The sequence below is a fragment of the Mixophyes fleayi genome, chromosome 7 (genome assembly GCF_038048845.1).
Source record: "Mixophyes fleayi isolate aMixFle1 chromosome 7, aMixFle1.hap1, whole genome shotgun sequence".
NCBI lineage: Eukaryota > Metazoa > Chordata > Amphibia > Anura > Limnodynastidae > Mixophyes > Mixophyes fleayi.
Genome location: NC_134408.1, coordinates 116,866,157 through 116,892,040, shown reverse-complemented (window position 1 = coordinate 116,892,040; position 25,884 = coordinate 116,866,157). Strand labels below are relative to the sequence as shown.

The 25,884-nt window shown below is 37.9% G+C and overlaps 1 protein-coding gene across 3 annotated transcripts in view; it reads right to left on the bottom strand.

Moving 5' to 3' along the window:
• Nucleotides 1-3,512: 3,512 nt before the first annotated feature.
• The window catches only part of NCKAP1 (NCK associated protein 1), a 78,687-nt gene continuing 56,315 nt past the window's right edge, over nt 3,513-25,884 (bottom strand). For 2 of the 3 annotated variants that reach the window (XM_075180487.1, XM_075180489.1), the window contains 16 exons: nt 25,705-25,850; nt 23,601-23,733; nt 21,765-21,884; nt 21,019-21,158; nt 20,114-20,245; nt 19,055-19,273; nt 17,115-17,245; nt 16,361-16,458; nt 12,188-12,281; nt 10,938-11,020; nt 8,628-8,708; nt 7,270-7,363; nt 5,948-6,064; nt 5,719-5,828; nt 5,261-5,350; nt 3,513-4,524 (listed from right to left, as the gene is read on the bottom strand). In XM_075180487.1, the coding sequence (XP_075036588.1) occupies nt 4,408-4,524; nt 5,261-5,350; nt 5,719-5,828; nt 5,948-6,064; nt 7,270-7,363; nt 8,628-8,708; nt 10,938-11,020; nt 12,188-12,281; nt 16,361-16,458; nt 17,115-17,245; nt 19,055-19,273; nt 20,114-20,245; nt 21,019-21,158; nt 21,765-21,884; nt 23,601-23,733; nt 25,705-25,850 (1,905 nt within the window). In that variant the 3' untranslated portion in view covers nt 3,513-4,407. The remainder of the gene's footprint in view (nt 4,525-5,260; nt 5,351-5,718; nt 5,829-5,947; nt 6,065-7,269; nt 7,364-8,627; nt 8,709-10,937; nt 11,021-12,187; nt 12,282-16,360; nt 16,459-17,114; nt 17,246-19,054; nt 19,274-20,113; nt 20,246-21,018; nt 21,159-21,764; nt 21,885-23,600; nt 23,734-25,704; nt 25,851-25,884) is intronic. The other variant, XM_075180488.1, reaches the window with a different exon arrangement.

Genomic DNA, 25,884 nt, shown 5'->3' with positions numbered 1-25,884 from the left:
GTCACAAATAATTTAATGATCCAGCTCATTAAATGGTTCAGGGGGCTGGGCTTTACTCTCTCCCTTTCCCTCCACAGGCTTTGCAAGATTATTACCAAGTCGTCAACTACAAAAAAACTCATCCTTCACGAAGGATATCTTTCGTTGCTTTTAAATTTTAACGAAATTATTAACATTTTCAATAAGGGAATGGAAAATGTGTACCTTTCAGTGGGAACTGGTGTGGTAAATCTACACATATATTAGATGGCGTAACTTTCAATTTTCATTTCGGTTTCAATACATTTTGTTTTCCTCGCTCATTGAAAAAATAAAAGTACAACATATAAACACAATCCCTGATATCATAAACCAAATCAATACAGCAAGTGAGGATCATCATAAGTCTAGACAATTTATGAGAGGGAAAGAATTGAACCCATATTCACTTTCTTGTAGCGGTTGGAGGACAAACAAAATCAGTCGACTAAGTTGCCAGTATGACCGAAAACTTTGTCACCTTATTGTACCCCTAGGTTTTCCATACTTGTTCGATCACAATGTAGTAGGAGGGGAAGTCAAGCAGGGGAAAGATGAAAAACCAGAGAAGAGTCGGGTGCCAGAAGATCCTCCAGGGTTATATGGACAAGAAGCTCTGTAAAGGTTGAGCATAATAAATCCACCATTTCCTCAACCTCAAAATTGTATTTTTGGTCTAAAACAAAACCAAGCCATCTATCAAATCTATGATTCACTTAATAGAAATGCAGGCATGGGGACTTCTATGAAGAATATAAGTTATTGGTTTCCAAATCGGGGACAGAGACCTCTTCACCCTTCTTATGCAAAATGCTTCTCAATTTATCATGAACTCTGGCCAAGAGGCTTTAACCTTCATGCAGCTCCCTCCATTTGTGTACTGCTTTGCCACATATCCTGGAAGTAGTAACGGAGTAACCTAGGGTGAAGTGGACTAACCATGATCACAGATGTCACACCTATAGAGCCGGGCTACAAGGTAGATGCTTTCAAAATATGTTTGTGATCATAAAATCCTGTATCCTCATCAGTGTGCCAAAAAAAAACATTTTATTTGAAGGTATTGAAAGATATCGCCATGGGGGATGGGATCTATCTTTATTGTATGTTCTGGAAATGTGGAACTCCATCAAAATTTAAAAGGTGGCCACATTAATTGAGCTAAAGGCATATGTGGAGTCTCGCACTGGCAGAATAGGGCTAGGGTTTAATGCAGTGAGGATAGATGGAGGTAAAGTAGATTACCTGAGTATTTTCCACTATCCCAGTTGTACTTAACCTTTGCAGAAGGGTGTTTAAAGGGAGCAATGATCCATTTAAGAAAGTCAATATTATAAACCTGCTTCTCAAAGGAGAAAAAAATACCACCCAGGAAAGTGCATCAAAGGGTTTGTGGGGGAATCTAGTGAGCCTGTTGGCATACTATCTGGACCAAATGAACCACCCTTCCAATATTGTCACTAATGTGTCTCCTAGGGACAAATCCCACCTGATCGCTGTGAATAATCCTAGATAAGGGTTTCATCCTTTAGCCAGGAGTATATTTAGGAAACAGATGGTTCTATAGTTATCATGGCGGTCTTTTTGGGTTTGGAAAATATTGCAATATAATCTAAGAGGAAGGAGGGGTTATAATCATGGCCATTTTTTAAGCCACTGAAAAGAAGCCAAATAGGGAGAGGGAATATCTAAAATACTGTTCTCAGTAGAGCAATACGGAATTAATATCACTATATAAATAGATATTATAAGACTGTTGAGAAGATAACTAGCCTGAGATTTTGAGTGATTTATAAAACCTTGCACATCTGGGTTCATATTAGATTTCATTTGGCCTAAAAACCGAAGCACCAGGGAAAGCAAGTCTTGAAAGTGGGAGAAGGGGCCAAGCTTAGAATCTAAGTTAGAGAACTCCTGGATTGCTTGAAATGGTAACAGACTTTCATTGGAGCGGGTGTTTCTTTAGGGAAGTTTAATTTTGTTAGCTTACATGAAGACCAGTCTATTGCCTCTGGCATTAGGATTTTGCATAGCCCAGCACAATGGTTCTCAGTAAAATCCGTATGAGCAGTGGGTGTCAAGACATTTTTGGTTAAATCAGATGCTCACTATTTACCCATAGTGACCTTGGGGTGTGGACAACTCACCTGCTTGTTCACGCAAATACCCACTCCAGATCCATATAATGCTTCAGAATGTTGTTGTATGACTGTTTTGGTAGATGGATGCCCTGCATCTTTAAAGTGATCTTCTTATCCCAAAATAAACCATCAAATAAGGGTTTGCTTAAATCAGATATGCACAATCTGGAGTAAGAACCCCAAGTGGGGACTGAGAATATATATTTTTTCGTGGCACCAGCTGGTCAGATATGCATAGCATTCTATAGGGAACCACCTTTTTGTGCAAGTGTGAGGGGTGTTAGGGTGGAAAGAAGATTAATTGCTCAATGACAGTCACAGCTAACAAAATGATAAAGTAACACTGGTTTAGAAGGCTATATGTTAAAAGATAGTTCATGTTTTTATTCATCAGCCCTAAAGGTAAACTAGCAGGAGGCCTATTATGTTGTATTTAGTAGAATTTTCTGAGAATCTTCCCCTTTTCATTTTCATACAATGCTCTTGACATTAGAGAGATCACAAAGGAGGAATGTACATAAAGGGAAAAAACTAAACAGCATTTATGCATTAAAACATTTTGTAAAAGTGGTCAACTGGCAGGTGATGACTCCAGTACTGGAAACCTTGAATATTGATGCCCCCAGCATTCCTATCCTCAAGATGACACTCACTACTGGGAATTATAGCTGGAGATGAAAAAGAACACTTTATTTTTGTTAAAGTAAAACAAAAAACCCAACCCCAGTTTTTTGTTTTTTTCCCCCACAAACTTCTAAACATCCCAAGAAACTCCTCAACCCTGTGTATAACAGTAATTGGGACTTCTCCAGGTCTGGTACCATCCAGGAGGAGATTGAAGGAATACACATTTTAGTATCAATGTGTAGATAAAGCGAATGGATGGCCCTGATAGAATTGTATTTATTCTTGCTATGTATTTTTCTGAAATTAGTCAGCTTCTGCAACACCGTGAAAAGTCTGGTTGCAGTATCATGTAATGGAATTACTGACAGGTACTCTGCTGTGTATCAGAAAATATCCCATAAATTCATCTCACATATTTTCAGTTCTGATAAGCTCCTATATAATTCTGACTTGATTGCTAGCACTTTGTACCAGGTAACTTTTCTTTCAGGTTTAACTATCCTTTAAAGATCAGTTGACTGATGTAATTAGATCAGTTAATATAGGATATAATTATGTGGATTTTTTTCTCTTAATACACTTTATAGGTTCACTTTAACTCATAACAGGTTAGCTTTAATAACTAAAATGCAGCATATATAATGACTTAAGTTCAATAATTATAAACAAACAAAAAAACCTTTACAACTAAACATACCATCGAAATGTATACACTTGGCAGACATGTTCTTTTGATACAGTATTGTTTATTGTATGTTATGGAAGGTACACTTGGATTTCAAAAACTTAAAACATATAAAAGTGGTTAAGGGGAAAAAAAAACAATGTATCAACATTTGAGAAATGCATAAGAATGTCTTACCATACCATATAGCAGGGTACAATAGTAATGTTAATGCCGACAGAGCATTATGGAAATTAGTCTAAAAAAAGTTATACTATGCTTTTTACAAACATTTGCTGCTGCTTAAAATACCGGGGAAGATTCTGTATTGTGAATGCTGAGAAGTGCAAGAAATGGGAAGAAATGGTCATTTTTTGTTTTGTTCCGCTTCCATTTGGAGAATGCATTGGGGGGAAAAAAGAAAGATAAATGGTGCAATTACTTCACAGAAATCACAGAATCACCTATCCAAACCATTATCGATAAGAACATAAAAGGTACAGATTATAACTCTCCCTATATGAAATAATTTACACACAGATGTATATCACCTATACCACCATCTAAAATAATCACTAAATACATTTGAAATAAACAAGCAATAATATTTTGCATGATCAGATATCAAAAAACAGCCAAAAAGTAGTGTTCGTGCTTTTTCTCCCCCCTCTATTTTCTTGATTCTTTGCATGTAACTGTCCAGAAATGAAATCTTTTTCGGTTTTATTTTTTCTAGAATTTTTTATTTTAGTGAAGTGCAACCAACCAAGCTTATCTGGTAGTACAACTGCATAAAGAAACCACTGGTCAAAAATACAATGGAATGGGGGGGGGGTCAAAGAGTTTTAAGTCACAAAACCGTTTTGTATTTCTTTTCCAAACCATTAAAGTACTCCATAGTTTTTAGGCGAAACCCAGCCAATACAAACTCGTGCTATGTTTTCATCAAGCAAATATTTATGCAGAGGATGTGACACTTTGTTTGTAAACTGCATGGTAAGCATTTCTCAGTAAGACGTATGGGAAACACGACTCCAGCAAGTCCATGGTCAGGAATGGTGACTCTTGCACAATCTGTTAGGAATAATAAATAGGTTTTAATAAAAGGGTAAATAAAAATCTTATTCATCACACACATTATTTATTACAAGTTTATCAAACCATATTGGTTGTCTTAGAGCAGTGGTACCATACCAAACCTAAGTGAAGCAGTTTAATAGGACCTATTGTATATCTGACAGGTTGCACACTCTGATGCAACAATTGCTAATCAATACAAATAGAGAAAAATTATGTTGAGTATTTGTGTCTTTTTAGTTTTGTTTACTGAAGAAATGCAAAGGTTGAACACACAAATGGAGCAAGTAAGAAAAACTTCTTCAGGCGGATGCAACAGGGATTCAAGGGATTAGTGGATTATTCTGCGATAGGAAACACATTTCACTTTAGGTTCAAACAAGTGGATCGGTCACATGTCCGTCCATGGGTTTTGGTTTATTTGTTTTTTTGCTTTGCTACATTGTGCCTTGGGCTCCCTCCGTTCTCCCACAAGAGAGCATTTTATCCAGTGCACAATTCTCTCTCACAGTGATACTTCCTATCACAGCAAAAGTAGGGGCATATAGAGGAAGCCAGCCTGGAAGCTAGCACTCTAGTAGGATAGTTAAGCTGTTAAACTGCCACAATACACATCCACTTTAATTAGATGAGAAATGGAACTATACTTTGTGAAAATGTATCAGTTTAGTCAGTTCCGATAAACCCTCGTTTGCTGGGCTAACGCCACCATATTTGCTTTGTTTTTCCTTACCATATCTAGCAGCAAATAAACAGATTCTCTGTTTCTTGTAGTAGTTTTATCCGTCTCTTGGCCAATTTTCAGCAAGCTGGAAGATGCAAGCTGCAGGAATAACACACATTAGAATTATGGGATCAGAAATCTGGAGAAGAACAATCATTACAGATGAATGTAGCTACACACACAAAACTTTACATAGACATACAAAAATTAAAAAAACTGTTCTGTAACACAGTTTCTGGGAACTAGGAATAAGTTACCGCATGTATAATTTACATTACTGAGGAGGCTCCCAATGTTTACAAGAGACCAGAAGCTTCCAAATACATACAAATCAATTTTATACATCTCAAAAGGCTATGACTAAGTCATAAATCATTTGAGGGAAAAAAACAATAAAAAAAAAAAAATTGTTTTTTTTTTTTTTTTATAGTTGAGACAGTTATGTCCAAAGGACAAGATATACATACAGCCAAGAATTCTTTAAGACGATCCTCAATGCTCCCTTTGTGAATAGTAAACAAGGCTGCGGCAATCTGGTTGATGGCCTTTGCCAGGCAATGGATATTATTGCAATGACCTAAGGACCAAAAGCAAATGGTAAGCTTATGTACAGCTGCTTGGTATTTCAGCACAGCCTGCTGGATTATGACTAGTGTGCATTGAGGGGGGCTGTGTAAGGGAATAACATTACAATACCTTCTATGGCTGGACTGTACTGTGACATCACGTTACTAGCCAAAGTTGGCAAGGAAACCGCCACAAACACCATAAGAAGACAGGCTATTTTGTATTCCTCCTCTGGACTGATTGTTTCTGAAAGAAATCACAGGCAAAAATGTAAATGATCTGTAATACTCCCAACACAGTGCCATATCTACCACACCAGAAATTTCCCTAAACATTAGCAAATAAAAAAAATGAAAATGAAACCAAGGCTTTAACTTAAGCCCTTGTGTATACTATAAATCACCATAAAACTTATTTAAATAAATAGCAACAGTGGATTGTAAATTCATGCCTAAGTGATGTCCTTTGTGCCTAGTAAACTGTGTGTAGGGTGCAACATATAATGCAATCCACATCAAATCGAACGATTCCCATAATTAACGTAAATGTAATAGTTAATTAGTTATCGGTTGCAATGATACAATACAGTTGTAACCATATTACACAAGCCTAAATATGTATATGCATTGTATTACAAATACCAAATAGTAGTTTCTCCAGATCCAACTGATATATGGTAATAATGGATTGTATGGCTCAATAGCCCATAATTAAAATATTCCTAAAACCTCTAATTAAATGCCCTTGGGAAAAAAATAATAAAAATATAATGAAACATAAATGTAGGCATCAATGTACAAAGAGATGGAAAACGTAATTACTGTTCGGTAGTAGACATTCAAGAAAAAGGCGCAGGTTCAAATCTACATTACCCAGCTTAAAAATAATAAGTGGCAATACCTGTATTTATATTTCTTATCTGGAAACCCGTTTTCCAGGGTTTAAAAAAAATAATAAACAAATTCTGTTGCTATACATTAATGTTACAGACATGATCACCAAATGTGAGCGATTCTAAACAACTAAATGAGGGGGTAATAGCAGCAGTCTTCTGGGGAACGATAGGGGGTCACTGCAATGTAACTTAACACATTTTAAACATGGCATCCCAAATTACAGAAAAACCCAACTCCTAAGCATTCCAGATATGGGAACACTTATTGGGAAAGCCATTATCCAAAAAGTTACAAAATAAAGACCCCCAAAAACACACATACACACAAATAAGTCACAGTGAAATGCCAGAGTGAGGAAAATCATCATCTCTCCCATATCTCTCTCTAAATAAAAAATAAAAATAAATTATATATATATAAAAAAAATCATCTATCAATATATTTTGGGGTGTTTGTTTTACCTCTAAATTAGATTCAGCACGGTTAATAAATAGACCACATATTAACAGGAAAAAACAAACAATAGCCTACCAGAGCCATACAATGTGTACATACCAGATTTTTGGGATGACAACGCCACAACTAATGCCGGATCAATTTCACACGGTAGTCCAGCTGCAGATGACAACTCGTACACGTTCATTGCAACCTTAAATATAAAGATATAAAAAGCATCAATCTACTCTACAGTCCATCTAACACGAAGCAGCTGTAATTCTCTCACACACATCAAAGTCTGTACCAACTTTCTCTTCAAATAAGTCCCACTTAGGGCTCTCCATTATTATTATTTTTTATTTATAGGGCGCCACTAGGTGTCCGTAGCGCCGTACAGGGACAAACGAAATTACAATACGAGGTGAGACAGCACAGTACAGTAAACAATAAGCACAGTAACTCAGTGAGCTCAAAGCACAGCTAGGGGGGGCGGGGGAGGGGAAGAATAATATCACATTATTCACTGTGATACCTACAAAAAGTATTTTCTTCACCTTTACATTACTCTGTTCAACTGCACCTTTAATCTCCTCAAATTATCCAAAATATTAAATATTCTCATGGCTAAATAGCTGCCTTCCTGCACTAACACCACCAAGTGTATTTTCACCAGTGAAAATTTTATCTATAATGTACAATAACCATGGGATTGTAATATGTACAGTATACTAGCAATCACATTGGGCTAAACAAAGAATAAAGATGGTCACGTTTTAGGCTTTAGTATTAAAATATTGGTGAATTTAATTTATATAATGTATGCTGCACGAATTAGTCCACAATTTTCATTTGAAAAATCTAATGATGTTATAATATGTAATGTATTCTAAAGATATATTATGTGCAGCCCATCCTAACTCGCACAGCGTTGCCGTTTTGGATATGTAAGAACATTGCCCCTTTGTGGACATGCAATGCATTTGGCAGGTATTGAGCCTAGCACAAATTCCAAACCAAAAAGTGTCAGACGTGTCATTTTAAAATTTAAAGGACTACAAATGGGAGGTACATGGTAAAACGAAAAGGGGAACATCCCTTATTTTTGAAGAATCATAGATTTTCAGATGCTAATGAATTTCAAGGACAAAAGGTTCCATCATCTGTATGTATGGAAATTTCCTGGCTAGTATATATACACTTCACATACAATTCAAACATCCTGCTTTTTATTTACTAAAAGATGACAAGCAGAGGGTTGGCACATTAACACATGTAGGCGGTGTTTAGAAATTACTATGCAATAGAAGCACCTGGAATCTATACAGGGCTTACATATACCCCTAAAACCGGTGAAAACATTAGTCACATTAACAACTGTTGTCGTATGCAAATAAGTGTTATCAGACCAAGAAAAATGCACCATTAAAAGCAATATGAAAATACATTCATGTTAGTGAACATTATGCAAGTTTTACCTTCATGTCAGTCTCCCTTGGAATGTGGTCCTTGAAATCCTCAACAGAACTTACAAGGAAAGGAATGTGGTAAGATAAGACCTGATAAAAAGAATTGAAGACAATGTTAGAATGGTGAGTTTCTTAATTCTGCTAAAGCCACCAAATCCATTCTGCTGTGAAGCAAGTTATTTAAAAAGGTTTGCTCTTAAAATACAAGGCATGATTGGCCATTGTTTTTCATCGTCATTCCCTTCCACAGTTTCCCTAAGGTCTCATTCACACAGACAAGACGCTGCATGAAACTGATCACCCAAGTGAATCTGAATGGGTTGCAAGTGGGTTGAAATGAGGGACTTCTCTTATACGCAGCTTGAGCTATTTTAGATGCAGTTAACATGTGCTCTTATTTGACCAATCTATGTAAAATAACCAAGATGCACATGGTCCATTCAACATAAGCTTATGCAGAACTGGACTTCATGACAAGACCTTAGCATACATTGCCTTTGGTATGTGGTTCATTTTCAAAAAACTAACAATGTATCATACAGAGTATTCGTTTATCGACGGAAGATTAAAATAAGTAACTTTTTAACAATTGCATTCTGTAGGTAGAGCTTCACATTCAAATTACCATTGGACTGAAACAGAGATTCTTACCAAATATGTCACAATACAAACCACGTTTTTGCAAACCCATATGGGCTATCAACAACAAACTATCACTTTATTCATAATCCTATTTTATTAATATTTTCTACAAGTCATTAACATTATACTTGATTATTATGTTACCTCTGAAGAAAAGTGTCCATAAAAAAACCGAGAATAAAAACTAACAATTTAAAACTGAACAATAGGTTCTAATGCTGATTCACAGAGTTAATCTGGGTCCTGGATGATAAAGGCTTTCCTAATACTTGTAAATGCATTATATGCCAAGAAGGAACATTCCATTCCTTGGAGTTTGAAAAAGGAAAGTTCAAAAAGCAGAACAATGGCATCCAAGCATGAATAATTATTAAAAGTATTCCTTTTCACACTTAACAGACTGAAATATTTAAGAGGATGAGTCAAATCTGAACAGCTGGAGCATCAAAATGAGCCTGTTCTGCTTTAGATATATGTGAGAAAACCACCACTTGTCAAGTCCATAATTATACACCTGACCATATCGAAAAGTAATAATTTCGCTCATATGTTGGGATTTACATCAAAAGGCACTGTCTATGCAATCTGGAGATTGAGAAAAGGAACAGAAGGCACTATGAAAAACGGTGCTCTGTGTGATTTCACTAAACAGAGTCTCTGTGCCGTCATGCTGCTCCAATGCTTTATAATAGCTGTCTTTAAACAATTCTGGAGTTAAAGGCTTGCACACAAAGGTGTCTCAGCCCTCATGTGATATGTGCTCTTTTCCCCATGTAATAGGGCTCATTGATTGCTATACTGAACCTGTCATGTTCATATGTATGTAGGAGAATAAACAGAAAATTGTAAAACCCTTCCCCAGTAAATGAGGACATTTCCTGAAATATAAAAATATTTAATTTAATTTCAGTGTAGCCATTGCCTAGAAGTGTGTTTTGCAACCTGTGGTATGCTAACGCCCATAAAAACTGTACCCCCATTGAAATGAAACAGATTCAAGGGGTACTTGAATTCTGTTGGCCTAAACTCCAAACAGTATAGGAAGGAGAGGGACGGGAGGCGAGAGGTGAGAGAAAGGGGGAGAGAGAGAGAGAGAGAGAGAGAGAGAGAGAGAGAGGAGAGAAAAAGGGGCGTGAGAAAGGGGGGGAGAGAGAGAGAGAGAGAGAGAGAGAGAAGAGAAAAAGGGGCGTGAGAGAAAGGGGGAGAGAGAGAGGAGAGAGAAGGGGCGTGAGAGAAAGGGGGAGAGAGAGAGAGGAGAGAGAAAAAGGGGCGTGAGAGAAAGGGGGAGAGAGAGAGAGGAGAGAAAAAGGGGCGTGAGAGAAAGGGGGAGAGGGAGAGGGGAGAGAAAAAGGGGCGTGAGAGAAAAAGGGGCGTGAGAGAAAGGGGGAGAGAGAGAGAGAGGAGAGAAAAAGGGGCGTGAGAGAAAGGGGGAGAGAGAGGAGAGAAAAAGGGGCGTGAGAGAAAAGAGGAGAGAAAAAGGGGCGTGAGAGAAAGGGAGAGGGGAGAGAAAAAGGGGCGTGAGAGAAAGGGAGAGGGGAGAGAAAAAGGGGCGTGAGAGAAAGGGAGAGGGGAGAGAAAAAGGGGCGTGAGAGAAAGGGAGAGGGGAGAGAAAAAGGGGTGTGAGAGAAAGGGAGAGAGAGGGGAAAGGTAAGGAAAATGAAATATAAATTCACTTACATCTCTTAGTGCTTCCTGTGCAAGTGAGCGAAAAGACAATATAACTCCAATGATCGTCATCCTCTTCAATACACTATCCACAGCTACAGAAAACAAGAATAATGCACAAGATAAATAACTAAGCCATAACTTTAGGAAAAACAAACTGCAAGAAATCCACTAAAATGGAATGTCAATTGTCCAAATAGATGTTTTTCCAAGAAACTACATTACTTGCAACACAGAATGATTTTTGAATATAAACAGAGTGTTATTAAGAGTAATATTTAGGAATATGGCTTACTGCAAAATGTACTATGTAAAACACCACAATTCTCTTTTGGAGAGCAATAAGCATAACTTTAACCTGGAGATTTTGTTAATGTACAGTACTGCACTGGCCAATCATAAACAGGTATTAACATTTAATTAACAGTGTCTATGGGTAAGTGATAAGCCCAGTCACTACACAGGTTGCTGTGGATTACTTTGAGCTTAATTCTTTCCAGAGATCATTCAGTGAAATACACTGCCGGAATCTGAGTGAGAAGTTCTGCTTATGGCAAAACGTGACAAAGGTCAATACATATATAGCATTAAAACTGTTCATCTATGACAGTTGAGTAGTTTTCCTCACCATGCCAAAGTAGCCCATGATAGGTTAGTGCAGTGGTTCCCAAACTGTGTGCCGTGGCAATCTCACAGGGGTGCCTCAGTCAGGGCGGTTTATAAGCAAGGCAGGGGACTTCTTGGTATATATTTTGGCTTAGTGGTGCCTTGAAGAAATTATGGAGACTAAGGGTGCCTCGAACTGAGAAAGTTTGGGATCCACTGGGTTAGTGACATTCAGATCCAACTTTTTATACCACAACACACAGTAAAGGTGGCCACACACGCTGCAATATGCAGTTATTGGGCAATTAGCTTCTGACCACTATTAGCTGCGGTCAGTAGATAACAGCACTAACAGGCCCATCATACAGGAAGTGATCCAGCCAATTGGTCAAAATGGTCGTTAAGCTTAAGGACCAATTTCCAGTTCGGTCACACACTTAACATTTCCACAAAGTGGCAGCTTCAGCCTGTGTGTGGTCAGCTTTAGAGTGTCTGACAGCCAAAGCCACATTGAAACCAATTCCTGTCAAAAAACAAAACATGTATTTCAAACAAACAAGAACACAATACAATTAGGGAACAAACTGCATAGATTAATAATTAAGACTACACAAACAAGACTGGGTGTATTTCTCTGCAGTGACATGGACACTTACAAGACAGTCTTTTGAAAAGTGCTGCCATTTGTTCTGGTTTGTCAAAGCTTGTCCTCATCTGTGATAAAACCTCAACATTCTCCACCACAAGTTTCTAGGGAGTAAAAATAGGAAAATGTAACACATGCAAACTATGTATGATGTACAGATAAAGTAATCAAAACATTTTAAAGTCAAATACTTACACACTAAAATATAAAACCAAAAAGGTAATGACAAAAAAGAGCATACATGATTGACGCTGTTATAGGTGGATTAAGAAGCACCGTTATTTCAAGTGATCTCGGTATATGCTCCACATTCATTATTAGTGACGTCAACAGTTACAATTAAAACAAATAGATACTAATGACATGATGAGTTCCTAATGAATTGATTTCCTCAGGTGAAGTCACCAATTCCCTGACAATCTCTAAACAAGACTTGAACAAAAAGGAGAACAGGAGAAACACAGGTACTTGAGGACAACATTCAGCATTCACCTGCAACTCCATATTTAACTCATGATGTTTCCATCTCTCCCTGGTTGCAAGCTTCACATCTCAAAAACTCGGTTTTGAATTCAACTTATTTCATTTTCACCTCAGGAAAAATTGTTTTATCTCAATTTCACTGCAGCATCCCTTCTATTTAATCAGCCTGCTTTTCTAATTGCTTAGCCATTCCGTCCCCCTGCAGCAGCTGCTTCAGTCTTCTATCAAATCATTGTATTTTCAAGCCTACTTAGGCTTTGCATGCCTTCACAAATATGATTGGATGAAACAGAGTTTGATCTGGACCTTGGCCCACTGGGTTGGGTACTAAAACCCAATGACATGAGTTACCCCAACATCTTCAGTGCAAGTTACTCCAAGCCTATTCGCTCTACCTGCTGTAGCTCCGCTCTCCACCAGATATCACCGTGTCACCCCCCTCCTCCCTTCCGAACATCCAAACCCCCCAACCCCTTATTCCCATCTTTCCTCTTACTCGCCTTACCCTGTCCTACAAAATCTGGAATACAAGATCTGTCTGCAACAAGCTCACGTCCATTCATGACCTCTTCCTCTCACATCCTTTGATCTACTGGCCCTCTAAGAAATACGGAGGTCCCCCTCTGATACCACTTCTCCCACACTCCCCGTCTAGTGGACTGCAAAGGAGATGGTGTAGGTACCTTATTGTCTCCTGACTACATCTTCAGTGTTATCCCCCCGAACCCCTCTCCTTCTCCTCTACTCCTTTGAAGTTCACTCCATCCTCCTCTTCTCCCTTCTCCACCCTTGTGTTGCCGTCATCCATCATCCCCCCCCCATCCCCCACACACGCACAATTTCTTGATAACTTTGCTGTCTGGCTTTCCTATTTCTTCTCTTATGATCTTCACACTATCATTGGGGATTTTACTACCGCTGCCTCTAAACTCCTAACTCTCACTTCCTATGGCCTCTCCCAATGGACAACTTCCACCACCCACCATAATGGCTACTCCCTGGACCTAGTGTTCTCCCATCTCGGTGACATCTCAAATTCTGTCTTCCCCCTCTCTGACCACAATCTCCTTTCCTTTACCCTCTCTTTACCCCTTGCACCCACCAAAATGACCTGCACGCCATGTCCCATCAACAGCATTGAGCGCACACTTTTAGCATCTCAGCTTCAGACTTCCTCCACCCCTCTTCGAGTCCAAAATGCTCTGTCCTTGGCAATCTACTGTTTTATCTCTCTAAACCACCTTTCTCAGTGAACTTATTCTATCATTTGGCCTCCAATACCAACCTCTATGCTGATGACACGCAAATCTATATTTCACTAACTGATCTCTCCCGCCTTCCTAACCTAAGTATCTAGCCATCTCTGCTGTAAGTACCTGGATGTCACGGCACTTCCTCAAACTCAACATCTTCAAATCAGAGCTCATCATCTTTCCTCCTGCCAATGTTGCTATTCCTCCCCAATATCTCTTTCCCGTCACCCAAGGATGCTGCCTTGGAGAAACCTTTGACTGCCCTCAGCATATCCAGTCCCTCACCAAATCCTGCCACTTCCTCTCTCAAGAAGCAACCAAAATCCTGGTCAATTCATTTATTTCTCATTCAGACTTCTCACTTTTCTGACCTTCAATCGATACAGAATGTTGCAGCTAGACTCATCTTCCTCTCCCGACGCACTTCTTCCGCTACTACTCTGTGTAAATTCCTTCATTGGTTCCCTATCCATTTTTTCAAAATTCAATTTAAGCTCCTTAACCTCACTTTCAAAACCCTTACAAAAACACTTCTCCCCCTTACATCTCTGATCTTGTCTCAAGGTACATACCTTGCAGGCCACTCCGCTCTGCCTCTGACCCCCGCCTCAATTCACCTCCTCCCATGTTCGCCTTCAAGGCTCCTATTCTTTGGAATTCCTTACCACGTCTCGCTCAACTCTCCCCCAACCTTCAGTCCTTCAAACGTGCACTCAAAACTCACCTTTCAAGCATGCCTATGATACCACCTCCTGACCATCTTATCCATTCCCTCCTCTTCCTTGCCCGTCAGCTCCATTTCACCCAAGTTGGTCCTACAGTTTCTCACCACGACTCACCATAGAATGTAAGCTCATGCGCCATGTCTGTCTACTGTCCGACCCCCTCATACATGCTGTCATGTCGTTTGCTGCACTGTGTGAGTCCCTATAGCATTACTCACACTCATCTATTACCTCATATTTGTTACTTGCTTCTGCATCCTGCACTACAAAACCTATGGTGCTTTATAAATAAAAACAATAATTAAATAAGCACACAAGTTTACTGCATGCAATGTGGGTAGGGGAAAGGAAAGCTATAAGTGTCTTGTAAAACGATGTGTGTGTTTTAAATCACAGTGGGAATTGAACTTTTGAATGGTCACTTTTACATCTGTCAACATGTCTGTTGTGTGACCGCCAATCAAATGAAGGACAAAGACCAACATCTTGACAGGTTGGAACCTGAATTCATAATCAAGCAGAATGAGGGCACTTTGGTGGATTATATCCAGTTCAACATTCTGCAAAAAGTGCTTAACAAAAGGCAGAATAAAGGTTAGATACAATATTGACAGATGAATGGATTAATTAAGCCCAGAGTGACAGCCCCTTGGCCAACGTCCTCGATATAAGCATTTGCTAGTACCTAGCCGTTGAAAATAAAATTTAAACCACAGACCACAAGAATAAAATCACCCTACAATTGTTCCAAGACTGACGAGTGTCTCAAAAGGCAGTATATATTTAAATTTCCACTTAAGTGGTAAGAGATGAACAAGTGAAAGAAATCAAGAATGACATTCCTTAATATGAAATGGAATAAAAAGGGTGAAAAGCAAATGGATTTCTAAGACATATTAAAAGTTACAGGGACGGCAACAGGCTCTTCGCTTGTTTCCTCCAAAGTTGTTCAAACACTTTCCGTAGAAGGAGAACTAGGTTTGACAAACCATCCCTGGATTTGTGATGGTGTGATTCCTGAAACATGTCAGCCCTCATGTTCTACCATCAGAACAATCTACACATAAACAGATACAACACATCTTTACTAATAAACGGATGCCAGGCCACTATGGAAGCCTTGAGTTGCAATTATGAAACTATAATGGAGGCCTTTGCTTCTAAAGTCACACAGTTCCCGCCACACAGTTCCCCCAGCCAGCCAATAACCGTAAAAAACTATTTGTCTTTCCAAAATTGTGCAAAGGAAGAAAGGGAAAAAAAACCCAACAAATTAGATTAGATTTAAAAATAGAATTAACATTTGGTAGCAAAGTATAAAGTAATTATTGCCAATAGCAAATGCTGTGAAAAAAAACTTAACAGTAATATTACTCTAGATTTAGATGTATTATCTTTTAAAAGGTTTAGTGAACACTTGTTCAAATATCAAAATCATGTACTACAAAATGCTAACATTACTACTGTAATATCTGCTGATCATCACTGATCCCCCAAACTCTTCAACATTATCCATAACCAATCCTGGTCTTCGTGTATCCCTAATAGAAACTATGATGCATAGATTAATAATATGAAATTACATAAAGCTTTACACTGGAGAGCTAACATTTATGGCCTCAAATAAACACCAATATAAATATTTAACAAATACACATTACCCACAAAAAAGGTTATTTAAGACCATATCATATACATATACTTTTAAAATGGATGTAGTACCTTCAGTTCAGCCACTTGGGAGGAAATATGCCACATGAGACTTTCACTGAGAAACTTCATACCATATGGTCCCAGGAGCTCAGAGAGTGCTCTCATTTCTGCAGATGGATCACAACACAATGTTTATGATTAGAATATACACCTTCCGGAACCACTAAAGCTTATGTACATAGTTTTGTAAAACAGGAAGGCTTACATCTAAAAACAAGATTGGATTTTTTTTCCCCCCCACTCTTTATATTTTAATTTTCCCACCACCCTAAGTAGTGTATAGAGCAGGTGTTACAACTTGATGAGACAGATTCGTTTCTTGGTGGCACGAATGTTATATTATAATAATAAAAAAAAAATGAAACCAGAAAAATTGTGAAATCCAGATGAGAATTAGCGCTACTTTCATAAACTAGGCTTCACATGTGACCTTTGTGGATTTGTTTTAAAAGTTCTCACATTACGTAAAAATTCACGTGAAACACCCAAAACAGCCTGCTGTAGTTGGGAATAACTGGCCTAAAGATTAAAAATATCAAGGTGACCTCACACTTAAGCCAGCAAACAGGGTTTGTGCTACCAGGACTACCATACCTGCCTTTAATCGCTAGGTCACTTTTTGCAGACTCATTTAACAATGACGGAACACTCTATAAAATATGAACTGAATGTTCTAGTAAGACGCAAATAGAACATTCTGTGCTAAACATACAGTACACAGATCCTTCCTAACTGCTACTGCTCCATATCTTATCTCACTCACCAGATATGTCAGAATATTCCTCAGCGTTAAAGGTTAGCTCATTCTCTGTGGGCAGATTTACAAAGGCTTTCATTGCTGGGAAGTAAGCTATATGACCATTGCTAACTTGCCTCAGTAGTGTTTCCAAATACCTAAAAGAAAACCAGAAAACATGAAAATGCTTATTTCTAAGCTGCTCACCTTTAACGATCAACACAAGTTACAAAAAACTTGTCAACCAATATTCAGCCAAAATAATCTACAAAATCTGTTTCATAAACTGCATAAAACTGGATCATTAGCAAAGCGCAACCATACACGATGTCAAAGAGCAATAATATTTTTTAAATCAAGTATTTTTACTGAGATTTTTTAGTTATAACATATCTAACATCCAATTTAAATAAACATCTATCCCTGCCTATGTTGCTATAAACATTATACAGCGATATCTTGTGAACTTTTAGGCCGTTGATACCATCATAGTATTTTTATTGCACTCCAGTTTAAATTTATTGAAGCTGCATAGGGGCGCCGAGAGCTAACCATTCATCTGGTGATTCTCCAAATCCATCATATCATCCTGATGATGGTGGATAACATAACTTGATTTATACCAGTGGTGCCATATCTTATGGTATTTATGGATGGCTTTTCTACTTTCATACATTCATGCCTTCATAATTCAGTAATTAGACTGAACCAGTGAGGTACACTAGATGGTTCAGTAGTCATCCATCTCCTAGCTATAATAACCTAAGCTAGGGAGGCTAAAGTAAATATATATTTTGAAGAGTGGGTTACTTAAATTTTCTTTTAGTGTAATGCCAAACAGACAGATCTTAGGGCATAACAAAGGGGTCATAGGTAGTGTGGAGGAAATGCAGGCCCATATTTGGCTCCAGAAGCAATAATAATTTTAGTATCCATTAACAAAGATTGCAGACAGGAAAAAGGACGAGCGGCTATGGAGAGAAAGTACAGGACATGGGTTGAACAGCTGAGTATTCGTGTTTGTTACCGGGTACAGCTCGAGAGAGAACTGTGCAAGCAGTGTCACGGATAGAGTAGCATGGAGGTAGATAAAAGTGAAGTGTTTGGTACGACTGGGTAAATGCTGTCAGGGGATTGGCCATGTACACAAGATGGAATGTCCAGAACATAACACTTTGCTTTATTATGATGATCGTTCATTATTTTCCACTCTAAGTATACTTATACAAATCATTAACTTTGCTTAAGACACTGGTCAGGAGTGAGGAGAGAAAGTTGCAAAGCATATGGAATGAGAGATCAAGGGCACACAACACAAAAGTTTCAAAGGACATCTACGGAGGCCGTCATAGAATCTTCCCAGACCAACGAACATGTCACACCCCCTGCGTCCCTGCTATACTATGAATATTTTCATACTGCCATAATGTAGGACTATATGCCTTGCTGTAAATTTGTTTGTCGTTTTCTGTATAAACATTGTTGATATTAGAGCGCTGTTTCACTTGAATGACTCCTTCCCCCCAGTGTGGGGGTGCCCTCCATGTATTTCACCTTGTTTTGAACTTCCTTTTCCCTTTATTCTTTCTGTACCCTATATACTTCTGATAAAGTTTCAATAAAAATTGGCGTTAAAAAAAAAAAAAAAAAAAAGTTTCAAAGAACAAAGGTGGGAGAGTAGGGAATGGTAGGGAATAGCTGGAAAAGTGAACTGATGGGTCAGAAATGGGGTAGAGTGGCAGCAGGATGGACAAATAGAAGATATTCTATTTCTCATATAGTAAATTAGCAAGCCAAGCCTGTGTTTGTAAATATCCAACCTTCACTATGCACAGAAAAAAGGAATTTGGAAGTTAGAAAGGTTAAACAGCGACAGTTGACATTTATTTGAGGGGAGTCCATAAAGGGATACACAACTTAATATGTGGAGAAAGGCATCTCCAGAAGCGGCCAGTATAAGTACTTACCAATTAGTGTATAAACTGGTGATGGTTGGCTCTCCATGGCTGTCCAGATGTTGTGTTTGCTGAAGGAGAACATTGTTGAAAACCCTTGTGATGTCAATCTGCACATAGTTTTCTATTGACTGAAGCACAGTCATGTAGGCTCTTACACTGGTTAATAACTCAGAGGGTTTTGCAATTTCTTGTGTGGCCTGATTGTACATAGTCATACCAACAATAGACCTGTGTGCGGGAAATAGATTATTATTTTAGCTACATCTCTAGGAATGCCAAACAAAAACACAATTGTGGGCCAAATACATGGACTAGCATTAACAATACGGCCCAGACGAACGGCCAATTTATTTAATTATTCACAGCATGTTAAACCATTCTATACAGCTCATAAGGAAATATGTTACTGTGATCTATTGCAGGCATTGCATATTATAAAATGAGATTATGAATTTAATAAAAAAGTAAAAAATTAAGCTAATGTATACTACTATTGTGTGATGCCAGAAATGTACCTAGCTCCTGTAAAAGGTGTTAGTATATATAGTCACACCATTGATTTACAGCTGTCCCATAATCCCTTTGTTAAATCCTGCTGTCAATCTGACTCATGTGGGATATGGATGGACCGGTGGGTATTGAGATTATTTGACCTGCCCACTGCAGTGAATACCAAAGCGTCAGCACACAACTAAAGCTACAGTATATCTAGCAAGAAATTATTTTCTTGTGGGTGCTTTCAATCTACATTTGATCATACTATGGAGGTCAGTGAAAAGAGGCCGTTCCAGACTTCAAGCATCACCTTCCTCGTTTTAGACATTACAAGTAAGACTTCCATTACCTACAATTTTATTCACTTTTCAAGTAGTACATTCCATTTAAAGCCTCCATCAAATCCCAATCACACATATAACAGATGTGAGATAGCCCTTAAATTCCACACACAATTTTACCTCGTAAAAATATTTTTACTATGTATTGGCAGCGTCACAGGTGAAGTAGCTGTTTCTACTTTTCGGAAACTCCTTAAAAGCTGGAGTCTCATACCAGGTACTCAACACTTACTTGGTAAAGCGAATTTCCAAGTGTGAGGTCAGGTATTCTCTTGGAGTGAACGTATGCTCCCATACCACCATATTCGGTGCATAATTAATAGAAAAGCAGAGCTCTGAAAGTGCCGTATGCAGTTTATCCAAGCTGTGGGAATAAAAAAAAAGTATTGCTTTTATTATGAATACAAAAAAAACTTTTCACCAACAATGCTTACTTTATCATCAACAATTATGCCTCTTCATAAAACATCGGGCATATATCAACATGAAGTACATATGCTAATCCCTTAACCTCAATTTACTATAAAGGGAATTTCAAATTTGCTGCAAACTATACCTATAAATTGCACCACCAACCTATGGCACAATTATGATACAAATTGATAAAATGACCATATTTCTACCAACTCTAATAAACCAGGGAGAAAACGGCTTAAAAATAAGGTGTTTGGGCTTCAATGTGGCCAAATTAACCATCCGTCCTGATCAGCAGCTGACCAGAATAGATGCCATTTTTTAGCTGTGTTCACGCTGTTACTTGTGGCAAATGTATGTGCATCTTTACTCTGAACAACATTAAGTGTAATGCACATAAGAAAAAAAAAGTTTACTCGGTCCTTAATTCTTAAGTCATTTACATTTACAGTGATTAAACAGTGAGTATTATTATCGTGCTTTCATACAAGACTTGCAGCTGCCCATTCCATGGAATCATTAGTGACAGCATATTCTAGCCCTTTTATGACTATCATCATCACACTGACTGACACGTAGAGAATAATGCAACCTGATGCCAAGTGTTCTGCCATCACCTGACATGGCAAAGTATCAGAATGAATGGCACAATAATCTTGCAAAAAAAAAAATGCATATTAAAGGCAGAATAGTATACACAAAAAAGATGGAAGTGAATCTTACTTTGTTACTACAAGTCTATTCTTTCTCATGCTTTCAACTCCGGGTTTTTCCCTCTCAGGTTCTCCTTTCTTTCCAGTCTGCTTTTTCGACTTTTTATTCACTGCTTGACTGATTGTTTTGGCACAGTGTTTTGGCAGCAGCTACAGTAGAATAATAAAAATGTATCATTGGAACCAAGGCAGCTGATATCTATTATATGTGCTCAGGTGGGCATTCTATCTCAGTATTCACATTGCTAGGCCAAAGTCAATATGTTTACCAAGTAATAAAGTATAAAAACAACAACAGAAAGGGGCAAAGTAAGATGGAAATTAAAATGATATTTCAAAGAACAGCACAAAAGAACCTACTAATAAAAGCTGGTCTATAGGTTAAAGATTTTACAACAATGTTGTCATTTCAAAGAGTAATTTAGGGACGAAAAGTAAAGATATTTTAAAACTTGTAGGGACTAAACTGGTTAATATATATATATATATACACAGCATTACTGCAATATTTACTGGGATCATCGTCATTCATTTATACATATATTTCACAGCTAAAAGACAATCTCTTCAGCAACACCTGTATACCTTAATGGCATTGCCTATTTGGGATATATACTGAATCACTTTGAAAGGCATGTATTGACGACTCTTGCACTATGCATTATTCTATTAAAAGTTCATTTATTCGCTTTGTTCCCCTTAAATTCAGTTTCAGAAACGGTTAAAGGAAGCAAGCATAGGTTTAAAGCTTTTCACCTGATCACTTAGAGTGCACTGTTCTGTGCAGATGTCAGTGATAAGATTCCGAGCTTGTTTTGCCATTTCATCCAAGAACATGTTACATAGAGACAGGCTGCGATCTCCAATATGATGTCTCTGAAGAGAAGACATGGTCAGTAATCTAAAGAGCAAACAGTGACGTGTTTATGCTGCACACCAGGACTATAAGAAATCTGTTATGAAGGGAGGTCAGGCGAGTGGATTCGACCCATTTTAGCTATGAGGTTTTCATTATACTGATAGACATTTATAGGATCTACTTCATAGTAACAGCTATATAGGTTTGCTGTAAACAGATAGATGCTAAGAGTGATGCAGAGAAGTGGATGCATTGCTTCAAATATTAGCTTTAATCTAATGTATGTTTCTGAATGGCCTGTATGATGTGCTCACATCGTAATAACTAATGTGGTTTAAGTATATATATGTTCAGTAAGGATTTATTACCACTGTAAACATTGTGCATGCCAAACAACGCTTTATTAACATACATTTCCAGTATGTGCGATATAAACATAGGTCCATTTTGCTATTCTTCAGCTTATTACTTTATAGCAGGCCTGACTGGATATGATAACATTCCATGAATTACAGCATCTGTTAACTTTCCAGCTGCAACTCTGCTCCACATAAGTAATTTGTTATATATTGCATGGTATAAAGTAATTACTGCAAAGGTCCATGAATTCAATGCTCTCCCTATTAGGAGATTGCTCTTCTATTTGGAGGCCCCTGTGTCAGCCTTTATGTTACTGTGTTATGTGTATGTGCGTCTAACATTTTAAATAAATATGTGTTAGACTTTTTCATATCCAATTTTGTTCACACCACAAATACTTTAACTTTTGCTTTTCTTTATTTCTGTCATTGAGGAATAACTAGTATGTGATTTTATTTGTTTAATTTTAAAATGGATTAGAACACAGAAAAAGACCCACTCCAAGAACCAATTCTGCCCTTTCAATGGAAGATTTTGTATTATGTTAAACAAGCTACAACTTTATTCTGACTCACACACAATTTCAATGTATAGTTTATATTTAAAAGCTGCCAAAACCTCATCATTTTCCATAACTTGCACAGCTTGGTTATAATTCTTTTATGTTTCAAAAAAGAAGAATCTTTTAAAGTGGTTCTCCAAGAATAACATAGCCAGCAGCTCCCAACTTTAAACACTAAAATATCTACTTAAAACAAAGTTAAAATAACTAAAACCTACACAAGGCAATTTGCCTGCTTTGTTAAACCTTAATTATGTAGATTTGCTGATAAATTTATCATAATTGATCAAACATTTAGACTGTAAGCTCCAATGATATTAACGATCAAAAAATTCCCTGTGCGCCGCACCGTAATATATACTCTCTCAGGTAAGCACATCACAGTGTTTAGTTATGAAGACGTTGCACTCAGCCCTCCTACACCTGAACGCTCTTGTGCTAGTATAGGAGCATGATTGCGCCACACATTTTGGGCTGGTAAAGCACAATATTCTAAAGTTCCCATGTGAGCGCCCCAAAGTCACTAAATTTGAAAATGTCAGTTGCTATGACCCTTGCCAAGTCCATGCTGTGATTTTAGGTGGAGGTAACCTTTACAAATAAACCAAGCACGCCCACATCTGATATTTAGTAATTGGGGTGTCCTACAATGTGACCCCTCTACTGATAGAATGGTGGGGAGAAACAGATTTAATAACACTTATCAAAAAATAATCATATTTTCAAAAATATAGAACCACATGCTCCCTTCTGGTGACAGGTACTCATTAAAAGTAACAAATCAAAAAACAGAAATAAATATGATAGTTACCTCTTCAGGGCAAAGCTCATGAGTGCAGCTCATAAAGTGAGTACATATGAGAGGGAATGAGATTGAATATCTTGACTGCGATGGCAGCTCCAAACACTGCTGAAACATCTTCTCAAATGCTCGACTGTAAAAGCTAAACATTAGACTCTTTTATTAAACACATAGCAAATTGTAACTCACTCAATGAGCAAGTAGTTACACAAATAGTTAATTAGTATAGCTATTAGTATATTAACATTAATATAGCTGTTCATGAAAGGGGCATTCTTTGGCCTGCATTGGTCTAGAGCATTGATGGGCAACGAAATATCAATATCTTGAGGACCACATATGTGGCTGTCCAAAAGACCTGAACATTACTTTTAATTTCAAGAATTAACAAAAAGAAAAACAAAAAAGCCCCCCCCCCCCCCCCCCCACGCCTGACCTTGGCACCCCCACATCACTCACCCCAAAATGCACCCCACGTGCCCGGACTTGCTCAAGACTTCCACCAGTTACCACCAAGACCAGTCACTTGGCCCAAAATAGATCACATGCACTGCAGAAGTTTACCACAAACTCTCGCACCTCCCACACGTGCCCATGACAAAGCAAAGTCAGAATGGATGTAGAGAACCAGGGGCAGCAGGTGAAGGTTAACCTGGCTGCCTGTTGCCCACCACTGGTCTTGAGGAAGCAGAGGACCGATATGGCAAGTGTCCTAGCTGTTCTCTAGTGCTAAGAATTAGAGGTTTAGTATTTTGCCTGTTATATGTAACTGGCTAACCCAAAATTCACATTAACAACTGAACTTGGCTGAAATAGCTAGTTGAGGTTTTCAGGTTGTCAAACAGACATATCAAGACTATATTGACACCGATACTGAAAAGTCAAACAAATTGCCAGCCCCTAGTTGTTTGATCAACATCTGCATCTACAGTGTTATAATGCATAATGATTATGAATTAGATGTGCATGAAGTACAGTTAGTCTTTAATTTACCCACAAAACTAGACCTACCCTCTTAGCACTAAGAATATAATTGGTCTGGACAAAGGCAGAGTAAAATAATGCGAAAGTGGGCTGTGCAGTGATCATTTACAGGACAATGTGCGCCAGACTCTCTCTCGACTAAACAAATACTAATTTTGAAAACGCTCATCACACAAAAACCTGATGTTGCAATGCAGGCGGTCTCACTGAACATTTAACATCTTATGAAATGAGGTCCCACAACAAGAGGATACTCACCCTTGCTGTCTACAAAAAAAAAGTATAGTACAAGTATGAAAGAAAGACTGGCTCTGTCCAAACAATTGCTTTTTGATAAATCACATGCAGTATTACTTGTATTCAACACATGAATCTCCAGTCTTTAGAGAATCAGGCATTTGGGCAATGGCAAGGGTAAATATATCCTGAGCTATGAGGGTTACTGGTGGGAAACTCCACTGTTCTACTAATTGAGAGACAGTGGTTAGTTAAAATAAGAAAAGAAAAAAAAAAAAAAGACAATAAAAAACAAATAACAAGGTTGCAGTGAAACAGAGCAAAATCAGTTTTGCATTGTAAAGAGTCATTTCAAAGAAAGGCAACGTTCCAGCGATATAACAGAGCTTGGATGATGGACAATTCCTTCAATTGTTTGGTGTATATGGGGTAGGACTGGGAACACTTAAGGACCAAACCTTCTGAAACTTTTATGGTAGAATAAGGAACATATTCTTCTGAACGCTCATCTCTGGTGTTTAGGATCAGAACAGACTAAATAGCTTTACATAGCCAATTTCCATTTAATGTAGTGCATTTTTTATTTCTCAAATTTAAGTGGATGTTCCAAAATAAACATTTTAGTTTTGGAGGGTTTATATTTAATTGTGTGAGCTAAGCCCACTTCTGAACAGGAGAACACACACCAAAAAAGACAATACATAAAAACAAACCCTGGTCAATTCCGTTTCCAATGCAGATTAAACATGCTCAGTGAGGGCATGCACCGGCTCCACACATCAATAATACAAATAGATATAAGCAATAAACGTAAAGGCAGGCACATTAGGGTAGAAAGATCACAAGTGAATTAATGTAATAACACATATATACTTCACTAATACAACCTTACCAAAATATGGAGAGATCAGATGTTTCCACCAACATTTCAACTAAAGAATCCACCATTTTTGTATGAAATATTATAGTATTCATCATCTTTCCTAGCTCCCTGTGGTCAGCAAGACTTAATGACGCTTTGGAAACACTCGTGTAGGCCTGAGGAAATAAAGTCATGTTATGAAATGCAATA